Source organism: Lactuca saligna, chromosome 5 (assembly GCF_052625555.1).
Source record: "Lactuca saligna cultivar CGN05327 chromosome 5, ASM5262555v1, whole genome shotgun sequence".
Classification (NCBI taxonomy): domain Eukaryota; kingdom Viridiplantae; phylum Streptophyta; class Magnoliopsida; order Asterales; family Asteraceae; genus Lactuca; species Lactuca saligna.
Genome location: NC_136421.1, coordinates 301,623,091 through 301,642,334, shown reverse-complemented (window position 1 = coordinate 301,642,334; position 19,244 = coordinate 301,623,091). Strand labels below are relative to the sequence as shown.

Sequence of the window (19,244 nt, the reverse complement as noted above, 5' to 3'; positions counted from 1 at the left end):
GCTAGGGTTATTTTTCCTGATGATGAGGGTATCAATGTCTTTTCCATATATAAAGTATAGTTTTTATCCCGTTCAATGCATGCATGCTGGATGCTGTACAGCCTATCTCTCATGAGGAGAATGGATAGAAAGTTTGGATTTTTCATTATGATTAAGTGTAAAATGACAAGGATCAACTACATTTTGACGTAGCAAATAGAAGCAAAAAAGCTAACTGATCTAACTTCGTGTTAAATTACAATAATGCCTACTTGAGTGAATTACGAGTTCGTCCTTGATGTGTATGCCAACATGAGAGATCACCTCAAGATTGAAATTCAAACCTAATTTTGTTTTTGGACTGTTTCATACCAAAATTGAAATTCGAACCTAATTTTGTTTTTGCAGTGTTCATACCAAATTGAACTCCGAACCTAATTTTGTTTTTGGAGTGTTTAATTATTAGATAGTTTGGAAAGCCTTAGTATTTGTTTATATTAGAGGGTGCTTCTTAGTATTTGTTTATATTAGAGGGTGTTTAGTGTAATTATGTTTATTATATAATCTCTTGTCTTCATTAGTTTACACCTGTGATATACAATTTACCAAGTTTATCTTGGTACCAGAGTAAGGTTATCCCACTAATCCAATTGCGGACTTCCTCACTTTTTTTTTTCGGCTTCCTTATCAAGCTATACAATGACAAACACTGTTATCTCTCTCTCTCTAGGGTTAGGTTCATGTGAGACGGTCTAATTTCGAAAGTAATATTTAAAAAAAGGATTTTTGGATTTTTCCATTTATTTTTGCATTTTAAAATTATTTTTTAGAATATGTCAGTGTAATATTCTATTAGAATATTTCACGTATTTTTCAAAAAAAAAAAATGGAATTTTTATTTATTTATTTATTTTTTAGTTAATTAAAGTTCCGAAAATAATATTTAAAAAAAGAATTTTTAGATTTTTCCATTTATTCTACATTTTAAAATTATTTTTTAGAATATGTCAGTGTAATATTCTATTTAGAATATTTCACTTAGTTTTTTAAAAAAAAAACGGAATTTTTTTTAGTTAATTCAAGTTCCGAAAATAATATTTAAAAAAAAGGATTTTTGAATTTTTCCATTTATTTTGCATTTTAAAATTATTTTTAGATTTGGTCTCACGGTCTCACAAAATTAGAATGGTCTCGAATGAACCTGAACATATATATATATATATACACACACACACACACACACACACACACACACAAAAGAAAAGACAATTCAAACCTCACACAAATTTGGCTTTATCCTTTCTCGTACAAATTATGGCTATTGGAAAACTATGCTCCAACCTTTCCTGGTTACAAACGGGTTATTTGGTTACGTTGATGGGTCTATTCCTTGTCTTTCAGCTACTGTTATAACCCCATCATCCGACAAGGAAGGCGAAGCTCCGAAAACTAAACAACCACCTAACCCTAATCATGTTGCATATGTCTCCAACGATGCCCACATCAGAATGTTAATCATGTCTACTATATCTGAAGCATCCTTCAAATATGTTCAGGGAGTCACCTCTCATGATCTCTCAACTTCCCTTGAACGTGCTTATGCACCTCACACATCATCCCGTGAATATACACTCAAAACTCATTTGTTAAAAATTAAGATGAAGGCTGATGAGACTTCTTCTGCATGTCTTACTAGAGCACAAGAATACTAGGATGCTTTGACAAATACTGGAGAAACAATCAAGGAAAAAGACCTCATCATGCTCATGATATCCGGTTTCCGTGAAGAATACAACGGTTTGAAATCTACTCTTCTTGCCCGACAATTTCCTACTGTTTTTTTTTTCTTTTTAGAATTACGCGGTTTGCTATCTGACCATGACTACATGATCAAGAAGACACCTATAGGTGTCTCTCCTATTTAGGCTTCAGGGCTGCTATCACTACTCGCAATCCTGTTTCACCTTTGACCGCTCTTTCATCACAACCTGTGATTGATGCTCTTTAGCAACTTGTTGCTCAACTTGGTCTTCAAGTGTCCCCAACAATAGCCCTTGCCCCGCCTTCTTCCCAAGTCTTCAATGATAATCAACCCAATCAATGTCATGATAGAGGATCCAACAACCGCAGGGGTCGCGGTTCTTATAATAACAACAGGAACAACAATGGGGGATGTCGAGGTCAATTCAGTTGGGCTTCTAATTAGAGTACTGTCTATGGTTCTTGAAACCAGTACATGATTGGTCGCCTACCAACCCATTGCCCTAATCGGGATCTGTCTACAATCAGGATAACACAACCATTTGCCAAGTATGTAGATTCCCGCTCACAAGCTTCCTCATCCTGGATTCCCGACACCGGTGCCACAAGCCACGCTGCCCCAGACCTCTCCAGTCTCGACAACTCCGAGCCTTACTATCGTGAGGACAATCTTCATGCTGGTAATGTCACAGGCTTACCCATTCTTCATATTGGATCCTCACACTTTCACTCACCAAACAAAACTTTCTCTTTAAATAATATTCTTCATGTTCCAAAAAAAAAAAATCTTCTTTTGGTTCAATTTTTTTGCCTTGATAATCACATTTATTTTGAGTTTCACTCCTCTTTCTTTTATGTGAAGGACAAAGCTACACATACTACCTTCCTCACGGGTCCAAGTAATTATGGCCTCTACGAGTTTCACCTTCCTCCTTCTTAAACGATTCCCAAAGTTGTTTTCTCCACATCTCGAGCTTCCTCCACAACTTGGCACCAAAGACTTAGACATCCTCACACTCAACTTCTCAAATTTATGCTATCTAAATATCATTTACATGTTCTAGATAATAACTCATACTCTTTTTGCAATCCTTGTTCTGTTGGCAAATCTAAGAAACTTCATTTACCTCTGTCTAGTTATGTAAAAATTCTCGTTTTTTAGATTTAGTTTTTTGTGATGTTTGGGGACCGACTCCTGTTACCTCTTTTGATGGTCATAAATACTTTCTTTTATGTGTTGATCATTTTTAAAGGTTTATGCGGATTTTTCCTATAAAACTTAAATCTAATGTCTATATTATTTTCAAACATTTTCTTGCTACGGTTGAATGACAATTTCAAACCAAGCTCAAGTCCGTCCAAACTGACAGGGGGGGGGGGAGGGGGGGAATTTCGAAACCTCTCTCAGTTCTTCTCTCCTCTCTGTATCATTCATTGTTTATCTTACCCTCATACAAGTGAACAAAATGACTTTGTTGAATGACGTCATCGGCATGTCGTCGAAATAGGGCTCACTCTTTTAGCCCAATTTAATGTACTTCATCGTTTTTGGCATTTTGCCTTTGACACAACCGTCTATCTTATAAATTGAATGCCCTCAAGAACTAACTCCAACATCTCTCATTTTGAACAATTTTTCCACCACAAACCTGATTTCTCCTTCCTTCGGGTTTCGGTTTTCACTTTTCAGTGCTATCCTCATCTTCGTCTATATAACAAACACAAGATGAATTTTCGACTGTCTCCATTTAACGACCCTGTCAAATACTGCCAAACGGCAGGGGCTCTTTAATATGTCACCTTGTCTAGACCAGATATCACATTTGCTGTCAACAAGGTTTGTCAGTTTATGCATTCTCCCACTGAAAATCATCGGTCAACTGTCAAGCGTATACTTCGTTACCTACTTGGGACTGCCGATTTTGGCCTTTCCATTAAACACCATTGCTCTTCCATGTTACATGCCTATACAAATGCAACCTCCAATTCTATGACTTCCCTTTTTGATGCTGATTGGGCTGGGTGTCCTGATGACCGTTGATCCACGGGGGGATTTGCAATATATCTTGGATAGGTCATCTATAGAATCTGAATATAAAGCCCTTGCTGACGTGGTTGCTGAACTTTCTTGGTTTGAAACACTCTTGCATGAACTACAGGTTCTTATGGTATCTGTCCGTACCTTATGGTGCGATAATTTAGGTGCAACGTACTTATAAGCTAATCCCGTTTTCCATGCTCGCACAAAGCATGTCGATGTTGACTTTCATTTTGTTCGTGAGAAAGTAGCCCAAAGAAAGCTTTTTGTTCAATTCATATCCACAACTGATCAAATAGTTGATGTCTTTACTAAGCCCCTACCATCATCACGATTCTTGTTACTTAGATCCAAGCTATAGGTTGCTTCCCGACCTTAGCTTGCGGGGGAATATTACACAGTTTGGATAACCTTAATATTTGTTTATATTAGAGGGTGCTTAGTGTAATTATGTTTATTATATAATCTCTTATATTCATTAGTTTATATGTGATATGCAATTTACCAATTAGTTTACATGTGATATACAATTTACCAAGTTTATCTTTCATACCAAAATTGAAATTCGAACTCTATTTTGAAGTGTTTCATACCAAGTGATCACCACTATGTCATCTTGAAGATGATTAATAAGGTTAATTACTTATTAATTCAATAAGCCTGCAATGTTTTTATCAATTTATACAATTATTGATTTTTTTTACCAATTTATTTGGGCATTATATTTAACTTGTTACTAAATTTTATTAGTTTTACACAAAAATGGATTTACTACTCATTTATTAATGCATAGATTAATTATTTTAAGGTAAAAAAAATTAAAAGAGAACTGTATTAGTTGATTACGCCATATGCCATATGCCACACATATATATATATATATATATATATATATATATATATATATATATATATATATATATATATATATATATATATATATATATATATATATATATATATATATATGGCATGAGGAGCTCTCGTGGCAAGCATAAATACCATGATCATGCACACTACCCCACTAATGGCCTTGTACAATGCTAATGATGTCGCATGATACATACACAAAAGACTACACTTAATTAGATTGAAATATTGAATCCTTCTCTTTCTCTCTGTCTCTCCGTTTCTCTCTTTTCTACTTGAGTATACTAGTGGAATACACCAAAACTCTGTTTCTCTCTTTTCTTTATGCTAGTGTTAGGAATATACCCGTTTTGGTAATATGTTTTCTTTTCCACCATCTTTGTTTATCTTGAAAAAAAACCTATGCCATTGACGTGGATAGTATACCCATCACCTTATACATTTTTTTGTTGCACAATTTAATAAAATATATAACTTTATTACATAAATAACAAGTAACCATTTTAAAAACTCTAAAATATAAATCCAAAATAAGTATAGTCAATACAATTCGGTCCAATTCCGTCAAAATACGTATGCGACATTATTTAGTTTGACACGTTTTTTAATGTCACAATATGGGCGAAGAAAAGATACTTAATATTTATACTTCAATTCAATTAAATTATTTGATATTAATTACAAATAATGAATATCATTGAGTAAATTACATGAATAGTTCCTATTGGTTGGGATAATTTGTGTTTGGTTCATAACTTATTTTTTTAACGTAAAAGGTCCCTATTGTTTGTTTTTATTAGTACTTGGTCCCCATTGTTTGTTTTTATTACGCGTTTGTCCTTATCTTACTTAAAAACACTATTATTTAAATAAGGAAAAATGATGAGAAATAATGAAACGTGAGGGAAGTGGGATTACAAATGTGTTTATTTAAATAGATTAAAAAATCAAGAACAAAATAGTCTTTTTAGATAAGACAGTGACAAAACGCATAACAAAAACAAAAAGTAGAGACCTTCCGAATTAAAAAAAAAATTAGTGATCACACGTACAAATTACCTTAAACCAGAGAGATCATTTGTGTAATTTACTAAATATCATATTAATAGTTTCTCTCTTATTTTTTTTTTATTCTTTAACCCTAAATTGATATCGTAAATACGGTTATAATAAAGCTATACATAAAAAATTGATCGCCAATCTATTTTCTTGTACTTTTGTCCTAAATTAGTAAGCATGTTAATATGTTATTACAAAATAAAACATGTAAATTTATTTATTTGAATACTGGTTGGTAATACCCAACGAAGAAAAGACGTCCCCGGCGAATCCATGTCCAAAAACGCAGATGCTCGCCGATGATAGGCCTTCATTGACGCTCTACGAAAAACAACTATTTCGCTCCACGGTTTTCGTTGCATCAGATTTTGTTCTTTTTCTTTACTCCTAATTGGGGATCGAAGAACACAAATCAAATCCCAAAGAACAGCATTTCACAATTTAGTCAACGAATGGTTCAGTATGATGCCACATCCTTGAATTAACCAAAAATGCAATCAACAATTGGTGCAAGATGCGGTCGGGCTCGTCAGCTTTTTCTTCTTCGAAGAACGGCAGCCAACAAGATGATGACGATCTCGAGCTATACTAATACTACTAGTAGTAGTATTTCTCGCGCATTTCTCCCACAAAATTTTGCGGATGCTTCACCAAGTTCCGGTAGTAGTGTTTTTACTAGACAATTCTCCGTTCGTCGCCGTGATCCATGGGATGTTTCGAGGAAATCTACGCATGTTTTGAAACACTTGATTGCGTTTGTCTCGGATTTCTCTCCTACCCCCCTTGAAAAATCTGTAAGCTACGTGCGCGCTTGCTTTTAGTTTATGATTATGTTTAATCCCTTGACTATTTTATTAATAATCATAAGAAGTATTCTTTGTTGTAGCTGGATCAATGATGTATATTTGATTTGAGATGTATGAATTGTTTATTTCGGGATCGTCACCCTGAAATTAGCATGTAATATGCTTTCTTGAACTTGCTAAGGCTTCTAGTCAATAGTCCTAGGAAAGTTATGGCTATGTGAACTGTTAAGTTTCGTATTTAAGATATTTCTGATGCATGTGGATATTGACTTATCATATGCGCGAGTAACCATGTAAACCATTTACTGATTATCATTATTTTAGGTTGAAATTCTAACATGGAATCTGACTCTAGCAAGAAGCAGGGGCATACTGTAGTCTGGGACAGTGGTGTTTTAAACTTTTATGACTTTGAGCTTTGTAATCGCTTTAGATTATTGTTGATCTATGATTTGATTGTGTCCTTGTATGGCTGTTTGAAAGTATAGTGTTGAGCCTTTTAATACTTGCAGATTATGGTCGATCCATGATTGGTTTGTACTCAGGGCCTTATGCTTCCTTGTGGTCAATTGTGTTTCTTAACCAATATCATGAAAGAAAAATGGATGAATAAGTGTCACCACATATGTTAATATTATAAGATTTATGACATGTTTATATCATTGCAATTATCAGGGTTCTATACCTAAAGGGTATGCTTCATTCACAACATCCAGTGGCAATGCTGCAATGGGTATGAAACAGAACAAAAAAGGGGAGGAGGAAAAAAATCTTGTTACAAAAGGTGAGAAAATCAATAATGCTAAAATCCTTAGAACACTTGCAAAGTACTTATGGATGAAAGATAACATGGAGTTCAAACTGAGAGTCCTCACTGCTATGGGATTTTTGGTTGGAGCCAAGGTGAGTAAGAGTAACTTTTCAGCATGTTCTGTTTTGTGTATGTATATATATAAGGATCAATTTTACTTAAAACTGCTCAAGGGGTTTCTTTCTCTCTAACAGGTAATGATTGTTCAAGTTCCCTTCTTATTCAAGCTAGCAGTTGATTGGTTAACAATAGCAACAGGAAACCCTAGTGCACTCTCTGATTTCACAGCTGCTAATTCAACATATTTAGCTGTTTTTGTGAGTCCAGCAGCTGTGCTGATTGGTTATGGAATAGCAAGAACAGGGGCTTCTGCTTTCAACGGTACATCATTATGAAGTAATTGCTAGTGCTTGTTGTGATATACTGTGTAATTATATTATAATCTAATAATAAATCCTGAAACATTCATTTTGCCTACATACCCTCTTAAATTTTAGACTTATTTCTGTGCATATGTCTTGTTACAGAGTTAAGGACTGCAGTTTTCTCTAAGGTTGCATTGCGGACTATTAGGTCAGTTTCAAGAAAGGTATGCTCAAACTAAAATGGAAATTTTCGTATTTACAATTGTTTCCAAGGAATGAAACTTATGATATACTTCATGGGTTGCAGGTGTTTACACATTTGCACCAGCTTGATCTGCGATATCATCTTAGGTATATATATGCATATAACTGAATCCAACTTTTCTTTTATGTGAAATATCTGTTTTATTTCAAAATTTTATTCATGGATTGGTAATTAGGTCCAAGAGTTGTCTTCATATCTTGTTTCTTTTGTGTTTGAAGCCGAGAAACAGGTGGTCTAAATCGGATTATTGATCGTGGAAGCAGAGCTATTAATTTCATCCTCTCAGCCATGGTATTTAATGTTGTACCAACTATATTAGAGGTGAGACTTGTTCTCTAAACTTTATAGTTTTGTGATCCCTAGATTACTTTTTAATCATTTGCATATTTCAATTCAGCATGTTTTCTTTTAGATTTCTATGGTATCAGGTATTCTTGCATACAATTTTGGAGCACCATTTGCATGGATTACTTCTCTTTCTGTTGCTGCGTATGTTGCCTTCACATTGGCTGTGACACAAGTAATTCATTTCCTTTAATTTGTTTTGGTTTATTTTAACTTATATATATTTAGTTATTTACCTCCAACTTTGAACTTTGTTTGTTTCAGTGGAGGACTAAATTTAGGCAGGATATGAACAAAGCTGATAACGATGCAAGCACTAGGGCTATTGACTCACTTATTAATTACGAGGTGAGAAGTCAACAATTTTATGTATATTTTTCTTTCATATGTTATGATAATGTGTAAGATCCACTTTTTCTGCAATGAGTGTTTATACATTTTTTTTTTGGTTAGACTGTCAAGTATTTCAACAATGAGAAATTTGAAGCTGATGCGTATGATAAGTATTTGAAGCGTAAGTAGCTTGTCTTCGCAAGTGTGCTATATAATATATATCATTAGCTAAAATGTATTTAGAAGATTAGCTGAGAATTTTTTTGTCTCAGGCTATGAAGATGCTGCCTTGAAGACACAACGTAGTCTGGCTTTTTTAAACTTTGGTCAAACTCTGGTATTCAGTACAGCTCTTTCAGCAGCAATGGTACTGAGTTCAAATGGTATTATGAATGGTGTGGGGACAGTTGGTGATTTGGTATAACCCTTTTTATATAGTCTTTTTATTCACAAAAAGATATGATTTAATGATATGATATGATATGCATAGGTTATGGTAAATGGGCTACTATTCCAGCTGTCTCTTCCACTCAATTTTCTTGGGAGTGTCTACCGTGAAACTGTGCAGAGTCTTGTTGACATGAAATCCATGTTTCAGCTACTTGAGGTACATCCGGATTTCAAAAACCTCCATGTATTTTAAAAAAAAATAATAATAATAATAATGAACAATCGGTGTTATTCTTGTTGTTCTTCAGGAGAGGGCAGAAATCAGAGATGAAGATGATGCAAAGCCTCTGAAGCTGGATGGTGGCAGCATTGAATTTGAAGATGTTTATTTCAGGTGGAGTTCTTTTCTGTTGCTGGTGAGATAGATTGTGATGGGTTTTGTTGCTGATATGTAGTCTGTTTGTTTTTTTTTTTTTTCTTGAAAACTTCAGTTATCTGACAGAAAGAAAGATTCTTGATGGTATATCTTTTGTTGTGCCAGCTGGAAAAAGTGTGGCTATTGTTGGAACTAGTGGCAGTGGTGAGCTTCTTCCCAACTCTTTCTTGTTATTGTTATCTGTTTATCTTCCATAAATTGAATTTCATGTGTAGGTAAATCAACAATCCTTAGAATGATCTTCAGATTCTTCGACTCTAATTCTGGAACGGTAACTATTTCTCAGTAATTTAAAAAAAAAATATATATATATAGAAAGAAAGCGAAAGCCTTTAATTTAGCAAGTGTTTGGTTGACACTTGACAGGTGAGGATAGATGGTCAAGATATTCGAAAGGTGACACTTGAAAGCCTTAGGAAGCATATTGGTGTTGTTCCACAAGATACAGTAAGTATCTTTTTATTTTTGGTGTGTGGATAAATGATGTTTAAAAAATATTTATGATGTCAAAAAGAAACACTGGTATATAGTTGATGAGCTTCAGTGAGTCATGATGTCCCCAATCCATTAAGTCCATATTTAAAAAAATAAATATGACTTCTGACCTGACCTAACCTAAGTTGGATAGATTGAGATGTATGTTATGTTTCTGTTTATATAATACGATATGATGGATGATGTTGGCAGGTATTATTCAACAACACAATATTCCACAACATTCAGTATGGTTGTCTCTCATCTACCCCTGAGGAGGTTTTATGTTTATCCCTCTCTCCCTCCCTTTGCATAAAAATCACTATTTTTTTTCTTGGCTAATGGCATAATAAATAATTAATAAATAAAGTGGTTGTTAATATTATTAGGTATATGATGCTGCTCGAAAAGCAGCAATTCATGACACCATCATGAAATTTCCAGACAAGTATTCAACGCTTGTTGGTGAGCGTGGCCTTAAGGTGAGTTGATTTAACCTTGAAAATCTTTAAGTTAAGTTGATTTGATATAATGTATTACATTGGTTTTTGGTAGTATCAATTAAGTAAGGCGTTGATTTGAGTTTTGCAGCTGAGCGGTGGTGAGAAACAACGAGTTGCATTAGCTCGTGCATTCCTGAAAGCACCACCCATTTTGTAAGTGTTTCGGTATTCATTCATATATGATTGATAATGAGTAGTAATTATTGTTTTGAAAAACGTACAGATTATGTGATGAGGCAACAAGTGCGCTGGACAGCACAACAGAAGCGGAGATCTTAAGCGCTTTAAGGTCCCTGGCCAATAATCGAACCGCAGTTTTCATCGCTCATAGGCTTACAACCGCAATGCAGTGCGACGAGGCAAGACCTATCTCCTTTTCTTGTTTAAATCTTAATTGAAACTTGAAAGAAATATTATTTTTAATTTTGATTTTGTTACAGATAATAGTTCTGGAGGGTGGGAGGGTTGTAGAACAAGGTCCGCATGAAGTTCTGTTGTCGAATGCTGGTGGTCGATATGCGCAACTCTGGTCACAGCAAAACACCACCATTGATTGAATTCCGTCAGATTAGATATAAGATGGTTTTCCTGTCGTTTTTTACTCATCGTCTTCGTGCCTACCACTCTAAAATAAGGTAATGCCAGTTTTTGTGTCTAAACTCTAAAATAAGGTCTGTCATTTCGGAAAACACCACGCCCGTAAATTATTATTATTATATCATCATTTTTTTTCACCCAACATAAAACGAATGGTTTGGTTTCTACTTTTTCAAAAACTGAAATATTCGGTTTGGTTTTGGTTTAATGAGTTACAAAACTGTAAAAAACCAAACCACACTAATTTATATGAACTGTTTTTAAATATGTTTAATTTACAGATATTATATACAAATCTTCGTAATTTTATAACAATTAATACTATGGTGAGTTGGTTAAGGTGGTGAACATTTGAATTTGAAGTCTAGGGTTTGAATCCCGTTAGTTTATTTTATTTGGTTTTTAGTTGATGTAGTTTACTCATCCGACCCACATGGATTGGATAGTAAAAATCATTCTTTTTTATGCTTACAAATGTATTGATCAATTTCATGTACTAAATTACATCTAATCCCACAGCAATTAAGATATATAGAAGCATTTAGTTTCTTTAACTTTAAAATAACAATACAAACTACACACCTTAAAATTTGGAGTTGGATTCCACATTAATTTGGACGACTAAAACTCTTTTCTAAGTATACAATTTTATAGTGGCCATTTGGGTTTAAAAAACTGAACCGCGTTCGTTAAAACCGAAAACTGCAACTGATCAATTTGGTGTTCTTCTGGTTTTGAAAATCAAAAAACCGATATCTATAGTTATTGTCAGAAACCACGTCAAGCCAAACCATACTCACATGGCTGATTCTTATTATTTGGACAAGACTTGATTTTATATTCAACTTTGTACACCTATGGCAATTTAACCTTAAGACTAACTTCCTATATGATTTCAATGTACACTTATGAGACTAATGCTCGTTGAGTACGATAGTGCAATTAAAATATTAGCTAATATATGTTATTAAAAATAACTATATTTTTGCTATTAATTTTGAATCAATAATTTTTATATTAAAATAATTTAATTATTTTAAATACAATAAAATAAATACATTTTAAAACCAAGTTATCTCAATAATCGTAGGCTAGGTTGCACATAAAAATAAAATAAATTTTACTTTTTGATTTATAGTTAATTTTAATTATTATACTTATCAATTTTAATAGACATCTGTTATGAACTTATGATATTATCATTTCAATGTTATTTATTTGTACGTTGTGTATGAATTTAACATCTTGATTTAAGTTTTATATTTAATATTATATTTAAGCTTTTATTATTTTTAATTAATTAAAAACTATTTCTTTTGAAAAAAAATTATTATAAAAAGTAGTTTTTGATTAATTTTTTTTGTTAATTATTTATATTTTATACTTAAATTTTTTTAGTTTTTTAAAAAAAGTATTTACATTTAATTTTTTTTTTTGACATTTAGATTTATGTTTCTAATTAACACCATTTTAAATTATCAAATTAAATGTGTTAGACTAATAATTAATAAAGTGTGTGTGGGTGGGGGTAATGATCAAATTAAGTATATCTAACTAGTTTATAATCCGTAGGAACCACGGTTATAAAATTAATTAAACTTTTATAGTAAATACTTAAAATTATTAATTAGTTATTTTAAGTAAATTATTAATTTAAGATATATTTTTATTAGTTATGTCAATTGTAATCGTTGATTCAAATAAATATATAAAATTATTTTTTAATATATCTTAGATATTTTTATTTGTGAATTAATGAAAACAATAATATAAAATTTAAAATAGAGAATAAATACATTGACAAATAGCATCACATTAATGAGGAGATCTAATAAATTTAAAATGGAGAACTAATAGATTGACAAGTGACAACACATTAATTAAGAAGTTTAATATGGTGACACGTGGCAAAAAAAACTACTCTTTTATTAGTATATATATATATATATATATATATATATATATATATATATATATATATATATATATATATATATACACTAGGTGTGAGACCCATTTTTACATGGGTTTAATTAAAAAATATATAAAATTTTAACAATTTGAAAAGTTTGAATTTATAAGAAAAATGAAAAAAAAATTGAATTATTAAAATTATTGAAACTTTAATGTATTGAATACATTACATATATAAACTCTTTCTAATAAATACTTTACATATATATTACATTACACATTAAATGTGAAATTTTAATTTAATAAAATAAAAAATACAATAAAATGACAAGTGGAAAATAGAAAATTTAAAATTTTTAGAAAATGCCAAGTATCCAAATGAATGAGAAGAGGATATGTGACAAAAAAACCTTCATTTATTATAGTAGATGGGAGATGAGAGATTTATGTTGTGAGTTTAACACTATTTAAATTAACAAAATATATTAATATAATTTAATTTACGATATAACTGAGTCGGTGTTTCGATTTCCATTTTAACTTATAGTCAGTTTTATCCTTCAGGATTAACAAAAACCCCGACAATCTAACTTAGTAACTTTAGGTATTAATTCTTTTGGATTGTGTTTGTTTTTATGGATTGGTATAAGATTCTTCATTCGGGTTTAGTAGTATATGTTTTTATTCAAAATCATGATTATTTGTATTATTTGTGCTGGTTACTTTGATTAAGTAATTCTCTTGATATGTTAATGTTAATGTGATTCCAAGACATGTATTCGTTTTAGGAACCAATTAAGTCAAAGTAATGAATGCGATTATGATATGGAGTATACCTTTCATTATATACGAAAAGGTTGAATATTATTGGAAATTTTGCAACACTTAAAGAAATATTGCATCTAAATTTGAGACTAGAGAGCGTGTGTAAATTTGATTAGCAATATTAAGATTGTCTAGAAGAACTTGTCTTAGGATAAATATTTTGCTAGCATAAAGTTTGTTAGAGCTTATTAACATATCTTAGGACCAATTTAGAATCATATATTAACATCTCAAATACATATCCAAGTGAAATGAAACACATCAAGGTGGAAAGATCCAAAGTCGGGTACTCCTTTTTCTGTTAGTCAATCCCAACTTTCATTTAACTCGTTTAGTCTTCAATTAACAAACAAAATGTCCTTTATGGTTGATAATTATTTTCGATATTAATGCAATTCTCATATTATTATCGAGAGCTTATTCCGTTCTTATATAGTAGATAAAATAGCAGAAAAGTCACTATATTACCATAAAATTTCGATTTTGACACTGATTTAAAAAAAAAAAAATTATGTTACTATATTTAGAATTTTGTTGCAATATCAATAAAATGACTGGTTCTATATATTCTTCCGCTAATAATTTTTCCTGAATTGCAATAAAATCACTATGTTTATCAAAATTACGATTTTGACACTGTGTTTTTTCTCAATTATATTATTATATTTACAATTTTATTGTAATATCAACCAGATGACCATTACCATCAACATAACACATTACCAAATAAATGATATGATAATATTAGGACATTGAAGCCACATCACACCATCAATCCAACATTACGTGCACGAAAGAAAAACCAGTTTGACCCATGGCCACGACGTGACCCTCTATAGGGCGTGACGAGGCAAAAATCTCCCTATAAAAGGAGGGTCGCCCCTCTTCATTTCTTTCCACAAATTCTCCAACTCTCTTTCTTTCTCTTTCTCTTTCTATTTCTCTCTCTCTCTCTCTCCCTCTCTCTCTCTCTCTCTCTCTATCCCTCTCGAGATTTAGGTCCATCTTGATTCAACTTCTCGTTCTGTAATATAGTTAGCGATGCTCTATAGATTTCAGAAGGATAACCAAGGAAAGGAAATAAATATCGAAGTTTTGCTCATAACTATTTGGACCTCATCAAATCGAGCAAGTTACACGTACTCTTATCTAACCTACTTAGTTGTTTCAAGAATATTTAGGTGAATTAGCCTGTTCATGTAACTCTATTCCAACATTCCTCACATTCTAACATACAAAGGATATTATTGTCATACATAGTATAGTGAGATAACTCATCTAAATATACTTGAAACAACTAAGTAGGTTAGATAAGAGTAAGCGTAGCTTACTCAATTGATGAGGTCCGAATAGTCGCAAGCAGAACTTTGACGTTTACTTCTTTTCCTTAGTTATCATTTTGAAATCTCTAGAACATCGCTAACTAGATTACAGAACGAGAAGTCGAATCGCGAAAGACCGAAATCTCGAGATGGATATATATATATATATATATATATATATATATATATATATATATATATAGAGAGAGAGAGAGAGAGAGGGAGGGAGGGAGAGAGTTGGAAGAATTGGTGGAAAAAAATGAGGAGGAATGACCCTCCTTTTATAAGGAGATTTTGCCTTGCCACACCATGCCCTATAGAGGGCCACATCGTAGCCATGAGTTAGAATGACTTTTCTTTCGTGCACACAATGTTGGACGTGTGGAGTCATGTGCAGCAATGAGATTTTGCATATTTTAAGGGATCACAGATTTTATTAATTTTAAAAATCCGATTTTACGAATTATAATGTTTTTAATTCGAACATTCTGATAGAATATGTTTGAGTATGTTCAAAAATAAATATATTCTAGAACCATAAAATAATAAAAATATTTTTGAACATATTTCTTGATCATGACTTTAATTTTTTTTGTAGAATAACAAATTCTCGAACCACCAATTGAAGAATTAAAACAAAAATTATATTATTTCTTATAGAATACATGTAACAATTGCTAAGAATTACATTTATTGTTCAAGAATAAAACTAAAAACTTTCAAATTGGGAAAAAAACATCAAAATCTAATAAAGATACTAATACATTCTAAAAGAATAATGTTGCTAAGGGGCGTTGTTCAAATTTCGTGATCCGTTCTTCAAGCATCAGTTTCTGTGGAAACAAATCCAATGAATAAATTAGTGAGAAAAATATCCATATTCCATTCCAATATAATTGAAATCCATTTACCAATAATTATATTAATTCGGGGCATTCTAACATAATATGTTCATTATTATCATAAAAAACATTCTTTTCTGATAGAATACTATAAACGAAGAAATACCATTCAGTTGAAACATTTTAGCGAGCGCTTGGTGTGCATTAAAACAACTTTCAATTTCCTGTAAAAATTAAACAATCAGAACAAATTCCCAATTCACCAAAAATATTACACCTTGAAAGAATTAGACAATAAACCTAAACACATCCAAAATTTCTTTGATTTCTGTCAAACAATCAACCCAAACATCTATTCTATATATTGAAATCAAATCAAATTAAAAATACCCATTTGAAGATTAAACTTTATTGGTTTACAGTAAATCAGTCAAAATAATAAGAAGAAGAAGAAAGAAACCTGTACCCATCGACCTCCGTGTCTCTTGTTCTCACCTCACTAGAAAAAAAGGAAGAAGTGGCAGAGCCGCCTACTGCCGCTGCTGATTTTGCTTGTCCCTGCCTAATCGATTTTGTTGTAATGGAATACACAATGGTGTAGGGCACCGATCGATAAGAGAGTCATCGGAGAAGGGCGTCTGCCCCTCTCTATCTCGTCTTTTCTTCTTCCAATCAAACACAACAATCGAACGCCCCCTGGATTGGTGCTGTCCCGATGCTTCTTCCCTCCGCACCTCCTCGCGATTTCCCAACTATCACAGAATCTCCGTCGACATGCCCTGTTCCTTTGTTTCCCTTACCGTCAGCATCTTCGACTGATTAGAGGGGTAGGGCACCGATCGATAACTGCTTCCTTCGAACCAACTGGCAAGAGCTACTTGATTGTTAAAGGTCGATGTTTTCTGTCTAGGGTTTTAAAGCGGTAAATGTAAACGATTTTGCCTAAAGTAAAGGGTTTATGATTTGAATAATTAATTACCAAAATTAATTAAAAGCTAAGATTACAATTTTACCCCTATCTAGGTTTTTAAAATGATTGGTCCACATTTATGCATATAATAACACAATAATTATTATAAACACCTGAACCTATCTCTCTCTCTCTCTTTCTCTCTCTCTCTCTTTATATATATATGTTGTAAAAAATGCACGACGTTAGCTAGTCAGTGGACTGGAGTTAAATGATTAATCAGCTAGGTGAAGATTAATCGGGGGATTAATTGGGGAGCATTAATTGTTAATTTGTTGTATTTAAAAAAATTTAATATGAATAATATCATAACAAAGCTTGTAAATACCAATGATATCATAACAAAATAAGTTAATGTGATTTATACAATACTAATCATTCCTCAAATAGTTTCTATTGAGATTACACATCCTCAAAATGTTAAAATTTCATTGTTTTCTACTCTTTCATTCATTATGTACGCATAGATTAATCGCTAGGCGCCCGCTAGTCAGTCAAGTAACGCCTAGGCATTTCTATATATACTTATAAAGGAAACATTTTTACTTGCACCACATGCATTTGAAACCTCATGACTTTTCAATTTCTTTCTAATAATTATTATAAATTGGTTAATAATATTAAATTAATGCAAAAAACTAAATTCTAATCATAATGAACTAAACTACAATATTAAAATATCATATTTTACTTCTGTTTAAAAAATTATAACTAACTTTTAAACATTTATAGTTAACTTATTAGTTTAAATATATTGCCATATGTGAACAATTGTCATTTTAAAGTCAAAATTTTGTATTGTTTATAATTTTATGCAAAATAGTAAAATTATTAATTTCAATATAATGTCAGATGGTTAACTTAAAATCAAATTTCAGTTAAATTTGTAAAAAATCAAGAGACTATTTTATAAATAGTTAAAACTTCTAAATTATAGTGTTAAACCTAAATTGTAATCCTAAATTAACCAAAAAAACCATAAACCTGTTTTTTTTCAATCATAAAGAATTTTCAAATAAGTAGCTTAAAATAACTTACAATAAGAATAATTAATGTAATATTAAATATAAAAATATAATGTTATCTTAAAAAACAATAACAATGTTTGTTGTTTAAATAATTACAATAAAAGAAACTAAAAATATTCATCAAATAAATTTTAAAAAGTTAAATTTCTAAAACCAAATTAAAATAATTAAGAGTTTCCAAATGCATTATTTTAAATAACTTACAACAACAATAGTTAAAAGTAACATTATATATAAAAATTATATTATTACCTTTAAAAACATAAACAATGTTTTATTATTTAAATAATTACAATGATAGAAATTAAAATCCTAAGCAAATAAACTTTTTAAAATTAATTAACCATAAAAACAACTATAAAAATCATTAAACCATATATTATGTTTAATTTTATTCATGAGTAACCCGTATATAGAGACAATTGAGACAATTGAGATTATAGAATTTTAAAAGATGTTTACATTATCATATAACTCAAAACAAACAATTTTTATACAAACTTATTATAAGATTTATTATATAAGAGGTAACAACAACGTCATTGATATATTTAAAAAACATATATTTGTAAAAATTTCACATATATTGTTGTATTCTGCGCAACACACGAGTATTTGACTAGTATATATCTATATCTATATTTATATTTATCTATATATATTTATAAAGGAAATATTTTTCCTTTCACCACATTCATTTGAAACTCCCATTCATTTTTCATTTCACCACATTCATTTGAAACACTCATGCATTTTTCATTTCACCACATTCATTTGAAACTCCTAAGACTACTCAACTTATATATATATATATATATATATATATATATATATATATATATATATATATATATATATACATTTATGATTAATTGAAAATGTTGTGATTTGTAACTTCCAAAACTCTTCAAATCATGCTATGTAATTGATGGGTTAAATGAAATATTTAGCCTATATAAGAACATTGTAGCTTGCATATTGCATGTATGTCTAAACAAAATGATAGATTAAATTAGTAGAGTTTGAAAAGTTATGTGAATGGTTCTATGGATGTATGTAACGCCCGTATTTATGGGCTAAGCATTAATGATAATGTAATAGTCTAGGTCAATCATTGTAACCTATCTTAAAGTAATAAAAATGAATTACTTGAATATTATGTGAATTATGTGCTTTTATGTGATTATATACTTGTTTGTAAAGATATAATAAAATAAGCATAAAAAATTGTAACGCCTTTGTTTCGGGGCTAAGTATTAGTATAGTGATGTAATAGTCACGTCAACCGTTGTAACCTATTTAAAGTAATAA

The 19,244-nt window shown here is 31.1% G+C and overlaps 1 protein-coding gene across 1 annotated transcript; it reads left to right on the top strand.

The window, feature by feature from the left end:
• Positions 1–5,923: 5,923 nt before the first annotated feature.
• On the top strand, positions 5,924–11,217 carry LOC145048386 (ABC transporter B family member 25, mitochondrial-like). The gene is made up of 20 exons (XM_078996852.1): positions 5,924–6,501; positions 7,189–7,416; positions 7,519–7,705; positions 7,852–7,913; positions 7,997–8,040; positions 8,173–8,275; positions 8,367–8,474; positions 8,564–8,647; positions 8,753–8,813; positions 8,905–9,050; positions 9,123–9,239; positions 9,331–9,416; positions 9,514–9,602; positions 9,674–9,729; positions 9,825–9,905; positions 10,146–10,211; positions 10,322–10,414; positions 10,524–10,588; positions 10,659–10,794; positions 10,876–11,217. Exons 1-20 carry the CDS (start codon positions 6,199–6,201, stop codon positions 10,990–10,992), a joined length of 2,232 nt encoding a protein of 743 aa, XP_078852978.1. The 5' UTR covers positions 5,924–6,198; the 3' UTR covers positions 10,993–11,217.
• The last annotated feature ends 8,027 nt before the right edge of the window (positions 11,218–19,244 follow it).